The sequence below is a fragment of the Trachypithecus francoisi genome, unplaced genomic scaffold (genome assembly GCF_009764315.1).
Source record: "Trachypithecus francoisi isolate TF-2019V2 unplaced genomic scaffold, Tfra_2.0 Lachesis_group11, whole genome shotgun sequence".
In the NCBI taxonomy this organism is placed as follows: domain Eukaryota; kingdom Metazoa; phylum Chordata; class Mammalia; order Primates; family Cercopithecidae; genus Trachypithecus; species Trachypithecus francoisi.
Window position 1 is genome coordinate 34,687,548 of NW_022681456.1, and position 16,254 is coordinate 34,703,801.

General features: G+C 42.4%; 2 protein-coding genes across 6 annotated transcripts in view; one reads left to right on the plus strand and one right to left on the minus strand.

Annotated features, from left to right (window-relative positions):
- The window catches only part of APAF1 (apoptotic peptidase activating factor 1), a 96,081-nt gene extending 87,085 nt beyond the window's left edge, over positions 1–8,996 (minus strand). The window contains exons 1-4 of one of the 4 annotated variants that reach the window (XM_033220953.1): positions 8,316–8,855; positions 5,395–5,573; positions 5,077–5,266; positions 4,207–4,404 (exon numbers count right to left, since the gene is read on the minus strand). In XM_033220953.1, coding sequence (XP_033076844.1) covers positions 4,207–4,404; positions 5,077–5,266; positions 5,395–5,532 — 526 coding nt within the window. In that variant the 5' untranslated portion in view covers positions 5,533–5,573; positions 8,316–8,855. Of the gene's footprint in view, positions 1–4,206; positions 4,405–5,076; positions 5,267–5,394; positions 5,574–8,315 lie in introns of all 4 variants that reach the window. The other 3 variants (XM_033220954.1, XM_033220956.1, XM_033220955.1) reach the window with 3 other exon arrangements.
- Positions 8,997–9,033: 37 nt separating this feature from the next.
- IKBIP (IKBKB interacting protein) overlaps positions 9,034–16,254 on the plus strand; it is a 30,274-nt gene continuing 23,053 nt past the window's right edge. For both annotated transcript variants that reach the window (XM_033220959.1, XM_033220957.1), the window contains exon 1: positions 9,034–9,619. In XM_033220959.1, coding sequence (XP_033076850.1) covers positions 9,441–9,619 — 179 coding nt within the window. In that variant the 5' untranslated portion in view covers positions 9,034–9,440. The remainder of the gene's footprint in view (positions 9,620–16,254) is intronic.

The following is a 16,254-nucleotide window of genomic DNA, read 5'->3' on the forward strand; positions in this document are numbered from 1 at the left end:
AGGAACACAGTCTATGAAGAAAGCATCCATGATTAAAAACCAACATAAAATACAGTAATGTAAAATGTCATTACTGTATTTAAAGATACGTCTGTTCTTCACTATCTCCCTACAAATAAGTTGAAATTTCAAAAGACAACTGGGTTACTCAAAACTGTACAGGCACAAATAGTTTAAAACTATATATATATATATATATATATAGTTTGTTTGTTTGTTTGTTTTGAGATGGCATCTCACTCTGTCACCCAGGCTGGAGGGCAGTGGTGCAATCTTGGCTCACTGCAACCTCTGCCTCCTAGGTTCAAGCGATTCTCATGCCTCAGCCTCCCAAGTAGCTGGGATTATAGGCAAGCGCCACCACGCCCAGCAAATTTTTGTATTTTTAGTAGAGACGGGGTTTCACCATGTTGGCCAGCCTCATCTCGAACTCCTGACTTCAAATGATCTGTCTGCCTCAGCCTCCCAAAGTGCTGGGATTACAGGCATGAGCTACCACACCCAGCTGAAAGTTAAAAACTTAATATTCTTTAATTTATCCCAATCACCACCCAAAGATGACATTTCCACAAGAACTACAATTTTAATCACTTTTAGAACTCTTACATTATCTGTAATTTTAAAAGAAAATGTTTTGTAATACAATTAAATGTCAAAAATCCAATGTTCCTGTATTTGAGAATGGAAGTGAACTCCAGAGATTAAAATTTATCTTTGGGAAAGCACCTACTCTTGCACTAGTGAACATACAAAGGCCGACTCCAGAGAATAAAGAGCTAAATATGAGAATAAAGAGCAAAATATGAATAATAAGACTGTAATAGGACTATATGAACAAAACTCAGGAAATACAAATTAGAAGACAAAAAAAAAATTTGATTAGTTTGACTGCATCGAAGTTCTCTTCTACTGAGAACACCCAAGAAAAAAATTAATCACATTAAAATGAGGTATTTAAAAGTCTAAAACCAGCTGAGCACAGTGGCTCACGCCTGTAATCTCAGCACTTTGGGAGGCCGAGGCAGGGGGATCACCTCAAGTCGGGAGTTCAAGACCAGCCTGACCAACATGGAGAAACCCCGACTCTACCAAAAATACAAAATTAGCCAGGTGTGGTGATGGGTGCCTGTAATCCCAGCTACTCAGGAGGCTGAGGCAGGACAATCGCTTGAACCTGGGAGGCAGAGATTGTGGTGAGCCGAGATCGCGCCATGGCACTCCAGCCTGGACAACAGGAGCGAAACTCGGTCTCAAAAAAAAATAAAATAAAGTCTAAAACCAACAGAGTCTAATTTCTAGAATATATAAGAAACTTCTAAAAAGCAAAAAAAAAAAAAATGGAAATCCCAATGGAAAACAGACAATATAAACAAAATCCATAAAAAAAGAAACTCAAAAGGCTAACAACAAGCTTATGAAGAAATGTTCAAACTTGAGTTACCAGAGAAATGCAAAGTAAAAGATACAACTTTATAGAAGTTTGCCAGGCAAAAATTACAAAGCTGGATCATACCAAGTGTCACTGCAGAAGTGAGGTTATAGGAGTCCCCATACTCGTCTGGGGGAAAGGTACAGACTGGAGGAGAATCAAATTTGATATTTATATATCCTATCATTTAGTAATTTTGGCTGGGCATGGTAGCTCACACCTGTAACCCTAGCACTTCGGGAGGCCAAGGCGGGAGCATCACTTGAGCCCAGGAGTTTGAGACCAGCCTGGACAAGATAGCAAGACCCTGTCTCTACAAAAAATTTTTTAAAACACGCCAAGCATGGTGGCTTACACCTGTCATTCCAGCACTTTGGGAGGCCAAGGTAGGTGAATCTCTTGAGCTCAGGAGTTTGAGACCAGCCTGGGTAACATGACAAAACCCCATCTCTACAAAAAATACAAAAATTAACTGGGTGTGTCAGCATGCACCTGTGGTCCCAGTTACTCGGGAGGCTGAGGTGGGAGGATCACTTGAGCCCAGAAGGCAGCAGTTGCAGGGAGCCAAGATGATGCCACTGCACTCCAGCCTGGGTGACAAAGCAAGACCCTGTCTCATAAATAAACAATTGGCCAGGCATGGTGGCATGTGCCTGTTGACCCAGCTACTCAGGAGGCTAAGGTGGGAGGATCACTTAAGCCTAAGAGTTTGAGCCTGTAATGAGCTATGATATGGCCACTGCACTCAGCCTGGGCAACAGGGTGACACTCTGTCTCTTTAAAAAAAATAAAAATAAATTAAAAATTACTAATTTTGCTCCTAGCTACAAATACCCAAGAAATTCTTACTCACATAAAAGTTCAACCCAGCTTTGCTGGAGCGGCAGAGAGCTGGATACAATCTACATATCCATTTACTTAGGGCAATGGACAGTAAAATGGGTTGGTGGCAATCAGGTGTAACAAATAACACGTATACATAGCAAGAAGTATAAATCTTAAAAACATTGTGTCACGGGAGATAAAAAAACAGAATAATTAATACCATAACATCTATGCAAACTTAAAATACCTGCATATGAACAACATACACATTTTACAAGAGCACATACTTTACACAGACATTTACAAAGAACATACATTAAATACATTAGGATTGTCCATGGAGAGGGGAAAGGAAATAAGAAAAGGAAATTTTGAAATGGAAATAAATAAATACAGTGAGAAGCTCAGCCTAGTACAGATCTACTATAATAAGCCGTTAACTAAGGAATATGAATAACTCAATCCTCTGAACTTGAGATCCCACAAAAGTACATGAGGAATATGAATTAAGCTCACATGTACTTGACAGATGCCAGTATCTCTAGGATTTTCTCAAAGTGGTTAAAACCTGTTCCAAGATAATAATTTATACAGTATGACTCCTGAGTATTTAATTCCATAAACTGTTGGCCAATTTTAATCCCTAGAATTGAAAATTCATCACAATAATGTAGAGCAATTTAAATGGGGAGAGGGAGTGTTCTTTTAAACCTATAAGTTGGAATATTATAAATATACAAAGAAAGTTCATCATAATATTGAAAGGAAAACTCATCTCTTCACACTAAAGGAACTTAAGCCAAATTTATCCTGAAATATCCTTAGCGATCAACTTTGCAGTAGTGGTTTAAAAAAATCCTTGGGTCTGAGACTTGAGAGGAGCTAAGTCTCAGGAAACTTCTCTGTAATGACAGAGGGGAAAAACCAAGGGTTAGGAATTGGGCGTGTTTCTGACAAGAGTATAGTCAATATCACTTACAAAGGCTATGAAATTAAACTGAGGCCATGTGTACACATAGATGTACCCCAGCCTCCATATTTTTAAGTCTCTTAGAGGCTTACTACTTATTCCAATCATTCTGTCTAAACTGTCTTAACCGTAGATCATGTTATACATACTGGAAAAAAAAAAAAAAATTTTTTTTTTTTTTGAGACGGAGTCTTGCTCTTGTTGCCCAGGCTGGAGTGCAGTGGTGCGACCTCAGCTGACTGCAACCTCCACCTCCTGGGTTTAAGCGATTCTCCTGCCTCAGCCTCCCGAGTAGCAGGGATTACAGGTGCTCACCACCACACCCGGCTGATTTTTTTTGTATTTTTGGTACAGATGGGGTTTCACCATGTTGCCCAGGCTAGTCTTGAACCCCTGACCTCAGGTGAGCCATGCCTCAGCTGAGATTACAAGCATGAGCTACCGTGCCTGGCCTACTAAAAAAAAAAATTATTAACTACCAGAAGTTGGGAACTGTCTTTGAATTCCTCTAGAAGTGTCATACAGAGAGCACACTGATGAATGAGAACACACTGATGAACAGGGACAGCCTAGAGCTGATGGAGCTATACAACTATTCCTGATGAATATACTGAGAACCTACCAGGCTCACTAAGGTCAGTGGTATACCCATCAATATGTCTTAAACCCTCTTTTACCCAGTATGCCCTTCCCCACCCTAGTAACCACCCACTACCCTTCCCACCTTCTCTAGTCTCCCATCCCTACCTTCACTGCCTGGCAAACTTTTATTCTTTATCCAAACTCCCACTAAAACGTCATCTCATTCAGGAAGCCTGTCCTATCCATCCTCTCCCTTTAGAGAGTTAACATATCTTTCCTTTGTTCTAACTCTGTACCTTATACTTGTTTCTACCATTCAATTTATCACGTATTGATATATCATAATATTTTTACATGTCTATCTACCTTACTAGACTATAAAACGGACTAAGACACTTACCTTCTAAGAGGGAATGATCTCTAACAGCTTCTGCAGCCAATACAGACTTTCCACAGCCTGCCATTCCATGTATGGTGACCCATCCTGGTTCACCCTTCAATTTGGAGAGCTTCTGCTGAATTGCATTCACCAGCTTCTTCCTTGTAACAAAAACAACTGGCCTCTGTGGTACTCCACCTTCACACAGGACTGTCCTTACTAAAATCCAAAACAAAACAAGCATGAATGAATAGAACTTTGGAATGATTACTGAAGTAATACCATAAAAAACAAAGAGCAAAGCTGAGGCTTAGCCTGAAAATTTCCAAAAGAAGTAAGAAAATGAGGCTAGCATATTAACTTCAATTTTCTGATTTCTCAGACCACAGAGACCAAAAAGGCAAACATATACCCTTCAAGATGACTAAAGAAAATGGAAGTTTCTATCTATATCTGCTTTACTCACCCTATTATTTCCTGACTTTTCAGTCTCTGTCATATTGAAGAGTGGGAAGGCAAGTGTAAAAGGAAGAACATTTATGGAATACCTTTCAAGAACATATATCTCTAAAGATTCTTACTTTTTCCTATAAACTCTATAAACACATAGAACTGGAAAATAAACAAGGGCCTATAAACTGTCTTATTGTCTCTAAAAATGAGGGCAGACATATTATTATCTCAGCAATACAGTTCACTGGGCAAGAAGAAAATGTGAGAATTAACATGGATGTAAATAAGAAATATTTAAATTGAAAACATCACTACAATTTTTTTAACATGCGGTTTTCAGTGAACTGGTCACACTCTCTTCAGAAGATTACATCTACAGTAAGACAAACCCAAAGCAATTTTGATAGCAAAGTGATAGAAGGTATAATGGATACAAACCATATGAAGTTATTCCACTAACTGAATCTTTACCACTGGAAGAAGAGACAACAGGAATGCCATCATGGAGAAGGGCAGCAAGATCTTTATATCCTTCATGTAGTAGAGCATTGTAGAATGATATGTAGGAATCATTATCTTTTTTAAGTATCATTTTAATTAGCATAGCTGCTCTTTGCTGTTGAGTGGGCTAAAAAAAATTAAGTAGTTTAGTATATAACAATGAATATGTATGCAACATAAATTAGTGGAGACCAGTGCAAGTTCTGAAATTCTAAACATTTTTAAGAAAGTGTGGACTGCTTCAGAGAGCTTTACCTCATTTCTTACTTTTTCCTCTTCTGATATTGTTAAAAATCCATCACTAATCATGTGATCCATGATGTAGGATGTCTTGATGTCCTTTTCCAGAGCTTCTCTATGTTGAAGCAAACAATTTCGAGCTTTTGCATCCATCTTCCCTCAAATCTTTCTCTCTCTGAGCTGTCAACCATGAGCTACAGCCAAAACACCAAAATATTTGTCAGGCCAATAAATATATGAAACGATACAAAATCTCATTAGTAAACAAGAAATGTAAAAAGAACAAAACTGATGGTTTTTCTTGGCAAAACTTTTTAAATGGACAAAACCTAATGCTTGGAAAGGTATGAGAAAATGGGCTGTCTTATGCACTAATTGGGGAAAGTAGAAAATGGATGCAATTTTTCTGGAAGGCAGTATAAGATACCGAAGTGTTTAAAACAAGCTTTCTCTCTAACCCAGAAATCCCACTTCTAAGGATTTACTTCAAGGAGACATTCAAACACATATGTGAAAATATCCACAGGGAGAACTAATCAGTTTCCATTCAGGTGTTGTAGTTCAAGCCTATAATCCCAGCACATTGGGAGCCTAGGGTAAAAAATAAAAAAAGAGGCCGGGCGCGGTGGCTCAAGCCTGTAATCCCAGCACTTTGGGAGGCCGAGACGGGCGGATCACGAGGTCAGGAGATCGAGACCATCCTGGCTAACACGGTGAAACCCCGTCTCTACTAAAAAAAATACAAAAACTAGCCGGGCGAGGTGGCGGGTGCCTGTAGTCCCAGCTCCTGGGGAAGGCTGAGGCAGGAGAATGGCGTAAACCCGGGAGGCGGAGCTTGTAGTGAGCTGAGATCCCGCCACTGCACTCCAGTCCGGGCGACAGAGCCAGACTCCGCCTCAAAAAATAAAAAATAAATAAATAAATAAAGAATTTATGGAGGATGTTTCAGTGATGAACACAACCTAAATGTCCATCATTTTGAATATAGATTTTAAAAATTAGGGTATGTATATAAAATGGAATCTTATGCAGCCATTCAAAATTATAAGACACATATCTCTATGTATTGACATGGAAAGATGTTCATAACACTGCTGCTGAAAAAAAAAAACAGAAACATGATCCCACATATAACATAAAATGTGGGGGCCAGGCGCGGTGGCTCATGCCTGTAATCCCAGCACTTTGGGAGGCTGAGGCTGGTAGATCATGAGGTCAGGAGTTCAAGACCAGCCTGGCCAAGACGGTGAAACCCTGTCTCTACTAAAAATACAAAATTAGATGGGTGCAGTGGCAGGCGTCTGTAATCCCAGCTGGTCAGGAGGCTGAAGCAGGAGAACTGCTTGAACCAGGGCGGCAGAGGTTGCAGTGAGCCGAGATCATGCCACTGCACTCCAGCCTGGGCAACAGACGGAGACTCTGTCTCAAAAAAAAAAAAAAAAAAAAGTGTTGGTATCATATATACATAGATGTTTAGAAGTTTATTCATCAAAATGTTTGCGTTACTTCTGAGTAGCAAAATTTGGGATTTCTCCCCACCTTGTCTTAATTTTTTTTTTTTAGTAGAGACGAGGTTTCACCATGTTGACCAGGCTGGTCTCGAACTCCTGACCTCAGTTGATCCACCCACCACAGCCTCCCTAAGTGCTGGGACTACAGTTGTGAGCCCCACCATGCCCGGCCTCTACTGTAAATTTTTTTTTAACATACATTATCATTTTTTACAATAAAATACTTCTTTTTAATTAAGATTATATAAAATAGGGATTACACTGAAGTCCTAATATTAGAGACTTCTTGTTTTCCTTATCAAACATAAGAGTGAATAGAGCATTGCTACTATTGAGTATTAATTCTCATTCAAGGAGGACGTCAGCTCTAGGTCTTCCTTTCTAAACACATTTCCCACAAAGCAACAGGAAATACTTACTGATGTCTTTTCTCAGACCAAGAGGACATGAGGAAAGAACAATAGCCTTTATAGTAAAATACTTGACGTTTCTAGCAACTTTATTTCAACTATAATGCAAATTTTTCCATGGGCATAAACCCAGTTCACAATGTCTCCAAGTTTTCAAAACATTAACAGAACTCTATCCAATGTATAGAAAGAGTGTAAACGGGCTTATTAATTCATTTATTCAATACACATTTGTGCTCCTCCCTATATGTCAGGCACCAAGACTACAGAAAAGATTGAGTCATCTCCCTGAAATAATTCACAGTCTAGTCAAAGAAAAAGAGAGAGGGAGTAGGAATGTCAACGTCCAAAGTGCAAAAACAGAGCACAAGCAACTTTGAGCTCACAGAAGGGGACAATAAATATCAAACTTCAATGACTGTTTTTGAAGTCACCAAATGTAGCACTTGGAAAAATAGGGACGTAGGGTATTTGCCTATGCTTGTCAAGGCTTACAAAATGCCCCGTAGGGGCACGAAACTGATAAAAAGTTGACTGGAATCAAAACTGTCATTTTTTAAAATGTTAATAACGTTTTTGTCCTCTTAAACATAAAATGTTCCTCAATTTATAGTAATGAAATTCAATGTGAAAAAACAAGAATGAATGAATTTTTTAGGTTATGTCCAATAGCTAAGCAAATAGACACTCTGGCTTTCTGACACTAATTTCCAATTTCATCTACTCCTGTTAAACTAAAATATGCAAATGTTAAACACGTTTTAAAACTGCACAAATAATCTGAACTAAGTCTCAAAACCTTTTGTAACCCACAACAAAATGAAAAGCCAAAACTCTTCCTAGATGTAAATCAGAAAACACAGTTTACTACTTCCTCGTTAGAGAATTTCCCTTCCTGGTACAGGAGCAGGATGGTTATCAAATATACTATGTCCTCAAATTCTCAGTCCCTGAAACCAGCTACCGAGCCTCCAAAGAACCTGGCCCGGGGAGAAAAGCGAGGAGGTCAACTTACCCAAGCCTATGCGCCTAGGTCTTACTGGGAAGGGCGGCACTGCCAGGACAAGACTGGGAGACTCCAGGCCGGTGGAGGGAAACGGCAACAGAGGTTTTCCACCGGGAATTAGGGGTGTAGGGCTCTGTCCCGTCACATACCCTGGGCCCCGGGGCAGGTCCGGGCCTCACAGGCGCCTCCCCTGGATCTCCGCAGCCCCGGGGCACACGAAGACCCCCAGGGACCTCCGAAGGGTGGCGAGGTGGGCGTCCACCCACCGCAGTCTGACCCCACAGTCCCGGGGCGCCGCGGTGAGGCCCGGCCCACGGGCCGCCCTCCGGTGGACCCCACTCCTGGACACAAAGGGAGGAGGGCTCCCCGGCCTGGGGCGCCCTTCTCCCGACGGCGGCTGCGCCCCGGGGGGAGCCCGGCGCTACTCCGGTCGCCGCTGCTGCACCTCAAGTCTTCGTGGGTCGCCGACTGCCCAGACTCTCCACCTCCGGTTCTATCCCTTTTGCCCGGGATAGAGCAGTCACGTCCACTCGCTACTTCTCCACCTCTGGAGAGCGGAGCAATTAAATCCCGCCGGACCCACCCAGCCCGGACGGCGCGCTCCCGCTTATGCAAATAAACACACCCCAAGCCCCAAGGGGCGGCCGCCGGCGCCGCGCACTCCCGCCACGGCTCGTGCCCGCGCCCGTAGAAGTGCCCGCCTACCCCGCGGAGGGGGCTTGGCTACGCTTCAGGGACGGGCCGCGTTCCCACCAAGGCCCGACTCCGGCGGGGACGGCGCGCCCGACGTGGCGCGCGCGACCCCTTTGTCCCGCCCCACCTCCTCGGGTCCCGTCGGCCTGAGCGCGCCCGGGAGTTTGAATTTCTTCGGATTTGGAGCAATATCGCAGTGGAAGGCGCTGTGGCGTGAGGTTGCCGCCGACCTCTCCTAGGGGAACTATGGAGCTGGTAGCTGAAAGACTCAGTGAAGCAATGAGGATGGCGGGGAGAGGGAAGGGGCTGGGCTCTGGGCGGTGCCAAGTCTGTGAAGGGGCGCGGTCACCGCCCAGGGTTCCCGCGAACGCCAAGGCGGCCACTTCCTGCTCCCCCTGGTGAAGAAGCTGCCCGGGGCTTGTCTTCCTAGGGCCTCCAGACATGTCTGAGGTGAAGAGCCGGAAGAAGTCGGGGCCCAAGGGAGCCCCCGCTGCGGAGCCCGGGAAGCGGAGCGAGGGCGGGAAGACACCCGAGGACCGGGGCGGCGGAGGCGGGGGCTGGGCAGACCCCCGAACGGGCCTGAGCCTGCTGTCGCTGGGGACGTGCCTGGGCCTGGCCTGGTAAGTGGACGCGAGGCTGCCCGGGCCGGCTTCCTGTGGGCCCCCTGCTGTTTGTTCTCCCACCCGGCTCAGCATCCCGCCGGAGGTGATCCATCCCCCGAGAGCTGGGCCTTCTGTGCTTCTGTCTTGACCCCAAAGGAAGGAAACAGCTCAGCCTTGTTTTTCCCTTTCGCGCGTACCTTGTATCTCATTTTCCCCCGTACTGGTAGCATGCCTCTATCGCTCAGAGGGACTTGAGGCTAAGGTTTGGGAACGAGCCGCTTGTTAAGAGCTGCAGATTCGGCCACGCTTTCTGAAGCGCCCGCTTCACGTTAGAAGCGTTCACGTTGTTATAAACCGTTACTTCCTGTCCGCTGTGCCCCAGTCCGGGACACATCTGCCCCACCCTACTCGCCCCATAAATGCCTAATGGAAATATTTGCAACCTTGAAATAGATCATTATGTTGGGAGACCGAGGATCACTTGAAGTCAGGAGTTCGAGACTAGCCTGGCCAACATGGTGAAACCCCATCTCTACCAAAAATACGAATAATCAGGCAGGCGTGGTGGTGGGCGCCTGTAGTCCCAGTTCCTCTAGAGGCTGAGGCAGGAGAATCGCTTGAACCCGGGAGGCGGAGGTTGCAGTGAGCCAAGATCACACCACTGCACTCCAGCCTGGGCGACCGAGTGAGACTCCGTCTCAAAAAAAAAAAAAAAAAGGAAAGAAAAAAAAGAAAAAGATCATTATGATCCCAAAGGAGCAAACGTTATAGTAGCAGAGCTTGGAGGAGTGCTCATATTTTGATCACCGTGCGTGCATTATGAATTTAATTATTTTTATAATTTTATTAAGTTACAGATTGTAATATGGTAAAGCTACAAAACATAGCACTTGTGTTCACTTTAAACAGTTGCAGTTTTACAATCAGGTAAATGGCAATATATTGGTGTCATTAGGAAAAATGAGTATTAGAAATAACCTTAAAACCAACTTGTAAAAAAAAGAAAAACCAACTTGTGAGTTTTATTTTCCCAGTCTTCTTTTTTCTGGGGGTGAGGTGATAGCCCATTTCATTTTAATAAGATGGGCACCTTAATAAATTTTTCTCCATTTTTCATTCGTTTGTAAAGTTATTTAGTAAGACTGTTGTTAATCTTCCAGAGTGATAGAATTTTAGAAGAGACCCTGAACATCTAAACATTTTTGATGCTGTTACATGTGGAATTATACTTTACTGGTGACTCATCCCAAATAGTGTATTTTTCAGAGTTAAAAGATTTGTTACGGCTGGGCGCGGTGGCTTACACCTGTAATCCTAGCACTTTGGGAGGCTGAGGTGGACGGATCACAAGGTCGGGAGTTCGAGACCAGCCTGGCCAACATGGTGAAACCCTATCTCTACCAAAAATACAAAAATTAGCTGGGCCTGGTGGTGCACACCTGTAAGCCCAGCTACTCGAAGGTTGAGGCAGGAGAATCGCTTGAACCTGGGAGGTGGAGGTTACACTGAGCCAAGATCCGCCACTGCACTCCAGCCTGGGTAACAGAGCGAGACTTTGCCTGAATAAATAAATAACCTTTTTTGTTTTGGGAAGTTAGTTACTATTCTGGGATAAGCTTTAGTAGAAAACTGAACTTTATGGGAATAAAATTACCCTCACATCAGGAATTTGCAGTTAGTGATTCTTGTATTACATTGTAATGAATAATACATTCATTAGGAATATTTAATTTGACCTATGTTTGCAAAATGATAAAACAGTGCTATATCAAAAATAATTTTGGGGGCCGGATGCAGTGGTTCATGCCTATAATCCCAACACTTTGGGAGACTGAGGCGAGAGAATTGCTTGAGGCCAGGAGTTTGAAACCAGCCTGGGAAACATAGTGAGACCGTGTCTACGAAAAATTTTTAAACATTAGCCTAGTGTGGTGGCATGCGCCTGTAGTCCCAACTACTTGGGAGGCTGAGGTGAGAAGATAGCTTGAGTCTGGGAAGTCGAGGCTGCAGTAACCCATGATTATACCACTGTGCTCCAGCCTGAGAGACAGAGCAAGACCCTGTCGCTCTAAAATATATGTATTATATGTATTTTTATGGGCAGATTCTATAATTATTATTTAAATAGTTGCCTCTTAATTGCTCTTATTAAATCTTTTGCTGCAAAAATTGAAGCATATGTACTTTGGTCGCTGTTTATCGCAAAACATTTATTCATAGTAAATTTCAAAATAAAAATGTATCCCCATAAGACATTTGTAAACATTTTCCAAATAAAAAGCAAGTATTTGGCATCTTAAAATACTTAAAAACTCACTAGAATTTTGACAAAGCCATTGAGATCTTTACCACTATAAAACACATAATTCAGCATCTAAAAGTAGGTCTGTCAAATCTTTATTAAATGCTTTCTGTACTGACACGGCCCTGGTGGTTAAAATACAAGTGCATATGTGTGCCTGTCTGTGTATTCTTAAATACTGCTTACTCTCACTCTTCATCTTATTAAGTTGGAGGGAAAAAATCTGAACCCTTCCACTGCCCAAGGAGAATTTGAAGGAATTGCACTATATCATTGTCTTCAGACCATTTCCTATTTGCAAAGAAGAGAGAAATAAAACATAAGAAACTTAAAAGTGTGTGCTTTAATATCTTCTCTGCTAAATAAAGGCCTGATAGGCCAGGCGCAGTGGCTCCCACCTGTAATCCCAGCACTTTGGGAGGCCACGGTGGGTGGATCTCTTGAGCTTAAGAGTTCAAGACCAGCCTGGGCAACATGGTGAAACCCTGCCTCTACAAAAAAATACAAAAAAATTAGCTAGGCGCGGTGGCGCATGCCTGTAGTCCCAGCTACTTTGGGGGCTGAGGTGGGAAGATCGCTTGAGCCCTGGAATTTGAGGTTTTAATGAGCTTTGATCGCACCACTGCACTCAGCCTGGGTGACAAAGTGAGACCCTGCAAAAAAAAACAAAAGGCCTGATACATCCTATGTCATCTGACAATAAACACTGGAGATAAGTTGCCCAAACCTGTATGGCTTGAGTGTCAGTTTACATACCTCTTTTCTAAATTCTGATGGAAAATTTTCAGATAAGAGAATTGAGGTGATTCTACTTTCAGAAAGTTAAGAAGTTGTTAAATTACTAAACAAGACACAAAACCTGTCACGCATGCTTATTTAATTACATAGAAATTTAATCAGCTGGAAATTCCATTGTGAAAATTTTGTTTCTTATGGAAATTTCTATAGGTTTTTTAATTGCTTTTTTTGTTTTGTTTTGTTTTGTTTTTTTGAGAGATGGAGTTTCGCTCTTGTTGCCCAGGCTGGAGTACAGTGGTGCAATCTCGGCTCACCACAACCTCCGCCTCCTGGGTTCAAGCGATTCTCCTGCCTCAGCCTCCCGAGTAGGTGGGATTACAGGTGTGCGCCACCACACCCAGCTAATTTTGTATTTTTAGTAGAGACAGGGTTTGTCCATTGATCAAGCTGGTCTCGAACTCCCAACCTCAGATGGTCCGACTGCCTCAGCCTCCCAAAGTGCTGGGATTACAGGCGTGAGCCACCATGTCTGGCCTAAATTGCTTTTATAAAAGTTTTTTATAGTAGCTGTTATGTACAAAAAGTCAAAAGCTCTTAAAACAAGTTGTATAACGGTTTTTTTATTATTATTATCCAATATAATCTTGTCTATAAATCATACTGGAAAACCTTGGCTAACTCCAACTTTTTTCTTTGTGTTAGTAGAGTTTTATCTAAAAGACCAGGGTATACTTTAGATGTCCTGCTTCTTAAAAATGGAATATGGCCAAGGTTTTCTTGAAAACTAGGTATTGTGCTAAAACTGAGGCTATAGATGATATGAAACATAGGGCTCAATGGGTACAGACCCTAATAGTGGCCCTGGAACTTTTTTCCTTGCAGAAGGTCCATAACAACAGCTTCCTTTGGTTATTTGCCTCTTTTTCATTATTAAGCTGAAATAGAGCCAGAGGAAACCCTGAATTTATAAGTCTTCAATCAGCTGTCTGCCACCGTTTCACATTCCTAAAGGCAACATACACCGTTAATTACCACCATGCACTGTAGGGAAATGTAAACCATTCATTATCATAGGACCCTAGATAGATCTGTATGAGATCTCTATAGACTGCAATGGCTTACGAAGGAGTCAGGAAGATTCTTTTTGTAAGGCCTACACTAAAATTAGCCTGGGTCCCTTTCTCCTGTATCTAACTCTTCCACAAAAGGCCATATGATATATGATATGATATGATAGTGAGAAGAGGCCCAAAAACAAGAGTTATTTTTCTTTAGTGATTTACAAGTGGTCTAATCCATTTATTCCATCCTTCATTTGCCATAAACACAATCCAGTTTATAGTGTTCAAAGGGGGACAGGCCTGGGGCTTCTATCAAGTACAAGTGGTTGGGAACCCTGCTTCCCTTATACAATCATAGGCATGTAGGAAGGATGGAAGAGTAGCTGCACAAAGTAGTCCAGAAGAAAGGTAGCTAGTCTTGGTAGGCACCTGTAATCCCAGCTGGCTGGGAGGCTGAGGCAGAAGAATCACTTGAACCCGGGAGGCGGAAGTTACAATGAGCCGAGATCACACCACTGCACTTCAGCCTGGGCAACAGAGTAAGACTCCATCTCCAAAAAAAGAAAAGAAAGGGGCCACAGTTCTTAAAGGAAATAGCTGATGTGCTATGCTCTATTCTTCCAGGAGCTTTTATAAATAGCAATAATTATTTAATGTCTACAAAAACTCAGCCAGATGTGGTGGCTCACACTTATAATCCCAGCACTTTAGGAGGCCGAGGCAAGAGGATCGCTTGAGCCCAGGGAGTTTGACCTGCAGTGAACTATGGTTGCATCACTGTAGACCTCTTCCTCTTCAGCTACCTCAAAAAACAAACAAAAAAAATAGCCAGATCTTTTTTTTTTTTTTTTTTTTTTTTTTAGCCAGTGGTGGTAGTGTACCTGTGGTCCTAGCTACTTGCTGCTTGAGTGACTGAGGTGGGAGAATCACTTGAACCCAGGAGTTCAAGGCTGCAGTAAGCTACGATGAGGCTACAGTACTCCAGCCTGGGTAACAGAATGAGACCCTGTCGAAAAACAAACTACAACCCTATAAAGTATTGGCTGGGTGCTGTGGCTCACACCTATAATCCCAACCGTTTGGGAGGCCAAGGCAGGAGGACCACTTGAGCCCGGGAGTTCAAGACAAGACTGGGCAACATGGGAAGACCCCCATCTCTATAAAAAATTTAAAAATTAGCCAGGCATTATGGCACATGCCTGTGTTCCCAGCTACTCAGGAGGCTGAGGGGGTAGTTTGGATTGGGCCTGCGAGGCTGCAGTGAGCCATGATCACACCACTGCACTTCAGCCTGGGAAACAGAGCAAGATCTTGTCTTTAAAAAATAAAATTAAAATAAGGTATTATCCCCACTTCACAGATGAGGAGACATCAGTTATTTAACTTGCCCAAAGTGGTTATACATCTTAGTAAATGCCAGAGCTAAGGCAGTCCAGTCACCCACCTAATCAGTATGATCCGTTGCCTCCCTTTGATATTAATACCCAACAAAAGGCCAACATCCTAGAAATAGAAATCCCCGAGTCCAGAATTATAATTATTTTCTTCCTTCTACTAGAAGGTATACCCTTTAGCAGACCCTAATTGCCTGTTTTTTACACTCATCTAAATGGGAAGACTGGGAACTGCTCTTACTAGAATATGTCCCTGACTCATAAAAAGGAAATGAAGCACCTTATGCCCTAACATGGATGCCAGTTTGAAAGCTTAGTTTTTCAGAACTGAAGCAGCTTTCTCAGCATATTTTCTTGACTTCTAGAAAATCAGTCATCTAGGCCGGGTGCGGTGGCTCACGCCTGTAATCACTTGAACCTGGAAGTGCGGGTTGCAGTGAGCCAAGATCACGCCACTGCACTCCAGCCTAGGCAGCGGAGCGAGACCCTGTCTCGAAAAAAGAAAGAAAGAAAGAAAAAAAATCAATCATCTTCTTTAATGTTAAATGAATTAATATTTATCAAGTACTTAGAATAGTGTCTGGCACATATAAGTGAAAAATACATTTTAACGCAGCACAGCACACACCACTTTGTTTTTTTCTTCGCTAGTGCTAAGTCAGCTTTGTACTTTTTTCTTATATGCACTGTTCACATGTATCAAGGATGAATTTTTTTTTGGGGGGGAGGCTAATCATCAAAAAAAACTACTAATTATCAGAGACGATATTTCCACTAACATGACACAGATTTTGTTTAAAGCTTGAATTTGAAAAGAAGTTCTGAGGAAGTCCTTTAATATATTTTTGTAGTGAATTAACCTTCATACAAAAGTCTCTTTTATAGTAATGATTTCATTCTAAATAAGCTCACAAATATGTAGTATAGATCTATGGTAGAGTATTGGATAATAAAACTAGTCCCTGAAATTAACTATTTCTTTTTTTACTTCTTTTTGTTTTCTTTTTTTTTCTGGCAGGGAGGGACAGGAAGGCGTGAGGAGGGCAACTCTTACTTCTTTAGGGTGATCTCTTTCTTAATAGGGTCTCTATCTGCTGGTCTCAGATATCCTATACTCTGGGGGGGGGAAAAAAAACTCTTAAAAGCCAGAAATGAAAC